Consider the following 3073-nt stretch of genomic DNA (forward strand, 5'->3'; position numbering starts at 1 on the left):
CACCGCCCCCTCGGGGGATGGTCTCCCCCTCCTGGGGGGGGGGGTCCCACGTCCATTTCAGCTGTGGTGGGAGCTGAAGGGGCCCCCAGGCTGCCCACCCAGCACCCACAGCCCTGCACACCTGCCTTGGGGAGCAGGTGGGTGTGCTGGGAACAGGGGGGGCAGTGAAAGGACATCACACCACCTCAGGAATAGGTTTTATTTCTTCTGCACCTGCAGCACAGGAAGCAAAGAGCAAGGAGGTCCCTCTCTGCCTGACAAGGGTCAGGAGAACTTCCTGCTTCAACAGGGAAGATGAGAACCTCTCCTTCCTCAGCTGGGGGAAGAAACCACCTTTATCTTCTCATCCCAGGCAAAGGGACACGAGACAAGACTTCTCCATGCTCTGTAGGACCAGGAGTGATCTTCAGCATCACTGAAGGCCACTTCTGCTTGAGCAGGGTCCTCCCCCTTCCTGGGGGAGGTGTTTGGGGTGGGAGAGCCAGAGGTAGTTTGTCCTAAAGGGAGATTTCACACCACTTGGAGGCAGCAGCAGTTGAGGAATGATTAGGAGGTGTCCCTGCCCATGCAGGGGGTTGGGACTAGATGATCTTTAAGGTCCCTTCCAACCCAAACCAGGCCATGAGTCTAGACCTGAAGGCATTTAATGACCCTTGGTCATCAGCTGATGAACAGAGGGACTGAGCAAAATCAAACGGTGGCTTAGGGAGAGGCTGGAGAACCACAAGGTCCACACAAGACTTAGGACAAAGGTTCTGAGATCAAGTCACACCTGAGTGAGGACTCAGAGCTTCTCCTTTGTCAGTTGTAATGAATCACTGACAGCAAATGATCTTCAGATGTTGTGAAATCCCACCGTGGTGGGGAGAGATTCCTTGTTCTTCTCCTTCCTCAGCACCTGAAAGAAGAGGGACTTGGGACCCCTCATGTTCCTCCCCAGCAGACAATGTGTGAACCTCATGAAACCCACCCTGAGAGGTCCCAGCTCGGGGGCAGATTCTGGCCACAGGCCCCCCCAGGGAGCTCAGAAGCTCTTGCTTGGTTATCACTACATGTAGGGTCACCAGGTGATTGTCCTTGGTCAGAACCTCTAGAGTCTTATCTCCTGTTTCGGCCACAACTTGTGGTAGGTGATTCTGGGATCTCAGCAACAAAACCTGCCCCGTGCCCACCTTGGCTCATCTCCTGGTTCAAAGGAGAACTTGGAAAGCAGCAAGCAAAGGCCAGAGCTCAAGCAACCATGCTCAGGCTGGGGGTAGCCCCAGATTCCTGCCTGGTAACCCCAGGAGTCCCACGTCCCCAAACCATGTCCCACCTGGTGGGAGTTTCCCATGGCTGGAGCTTCTGGGGTGGCTTCTGGAAGAAGAAACACACAAGAGGAGAGAGGAGCAGAGCTGGGGGGGCCTCAAAGCAGCAAGATGAGCCTCTGCAGAAGGTGCAGGTGGCCCTGGGGTCACCCCCCCTTGGAGGGTCACCCTCTTGGAGGTGCTACTGAGGCTGGAAAGGAGCTGAGAGGTGCCTCATTCACCCTTCCTTGCATGAAAGCATTTTCTCCAGGTCTCCTGGAGGGGTTTGCTGCCCTCCCACCCCATCCCAACCAGTTAGGCCAGGGGGTCACACGTGTTGGGAAGGAAACAAGATGATGAGCAGGCTCATTTGGTGCCACCCAGAGAGGGAGATCCTGCCTGACCCAGCAAAGACACAGCACCCATCACCCCAGGAGGACCTGGATGGAGAACCTGGGCTCCGGGAGGACCTGGGTGGAGAACCTGGGCTCCAGGAGGACCTGGGTGGAGAACCTGGGCTCCGGGAGGACCTGGGTGGAGAACCTGGGCTCCGGGAGGACCTCAAAGGGTTCCCCAAGCAGACACAGCCCATGGCAAACAGCCCCTCACCTCTTCCTCCTCTTCCCATGCCTGCTGCTGGCCTTCCCACCACCCTTGTCCCCCGTGGGGTGCCTGGATTTGGGGACCCCCCCTCGGGAGGTCGGGCTGGGGGGCTGCGAGTGCCCCGGGCTGGCCGGGGGGGCAGCAAGAGGGGGGATGCTTGGGCAAGGGGTTGCCCCCAAACCTGGGGGTTCCTGCCTCTGCAGGGGGCTGGGAGGGAAGAGCTCCAGCAGGGTGGAGGGCAGGGACCACCAGTCCCTGTCTGCAGCAGGGGGGGGGCACGGGCTGCCCGTGGGCTGCAGCAAAGGGCCCACAGCAGAGGCAATGGTGGCCCGGGAGTGGGGCATGGCTCCGAGCTCCTGGGGCAAGGGCCCCAGGTGCCTGTTTGCCCTGTGCTGAGCTTGCAGGAGGCCACGGCCCATCTTCTGGAGCTCAGCTGCCTGCTGCACGTTGGAGGTGGCCCAGCCATGCAAAGCTTCCTGCAGGGAGGCCAGAGAGTCCTGGATGCTCCTGGCAGGAGGAACAGTGTCCCCATGGGCTGACCCAGAGTTGTCCTCTGCTTCTTCATCTCTCTGTACCCCAAGGGGTGGAGGTGTGGGTTGGCTGGGGGACACAGCCACTCCATGGTCTGCACACACGTGTTCTCTGCCACCAGAGGGGTCCAGGACGGGGTCCCAGGGCTGGCAGTGGGCAGGCAGTCCCGGGGGGTGACATCCCTGCTGCTGGCCATGCTCCCCGGGAGGCTCCAGGTTGAGGAGCAGGGAGGTGTCCTCTTCAGCAGGGGAGTCATGCTGGGGAGCAGAAGTACCTGTGGTGGGGAGAGGGAGTGAAGGGAGCAGGAGGGGAGAACCAGGGTCCCCCCAACCTGCCTGAGTGAGGTGGAGAAGGGAGCTGGAGGGATGATGTCTGCCATGTGATGGAGGCACAAGGAGTGGGGTGGGAGGCAACTTGTCCTGCCCCCCCAAAGCCCAGCCAAGGGCCCTTCCCAGCAAGGGAGGAGCAGCTCTGCCCCCCTGGGCTGTGGGGGGGCCTGAGGCCTCTGCAGCCCCGGTTACCAGCAGCACCAGTGGCACCAGCAGCACCAGAGCCTCTCAGGGCACCAGCACCGGGCTCTGGGGCGAGGGAGCAAATCCCAGTCCCGGGCAGCCCCGTGCCCGGCGGGGCTGGAACCGGTTCTGAGGGTGGGA

The 3073-nt window shown here is 61.0% G+C and overlaps 1 protein-coding gene across 1 annotated transcript in view; it reads right to left on the bottom strand.

Annotated features, from left to right (window-relative positions):
• The window catches only part of LOC104398725, a gene marked incomplete at its 5' end in the record, with an annotated part of 9423 nt that extends 6729 nt beyond the window's left edge, over nucleotides 1-2694 (bottom strand). The window contains 2 exons of the mRNA XM_010008867.1: nucleotides 1716-1829; nucleotides 1896-2694. Of these exons, the coding sequence (XP_010007169.1) occupies nucleotides 1716-1829; nucleotides 1896-2694 (913 nt within the window). The remainder of the gene's footprint in view (nucleotides 1-1715; nucleotides 1830-1895) is intronic.
• Between the last annotated feature and the right edge of the window lie 379 nt (nucleotides 2695-3073).

This window comes from Chaetura pelagica, unplaced genomic scaffold (genome assembly GCF_000747805.2).
Source record: "Chaetura pelagica isolate M959 unplaced genomic scaffold, ChaPel_1.0 scaffold602, whole genome shotgun sequence".
In the NCBI taxonomy this organism is placed as follows: Eukaryota; Metazoa; Chordata; class Aves; order Apodiformes; family Apodidae; genus Chaetura; species Chaetura pelagica.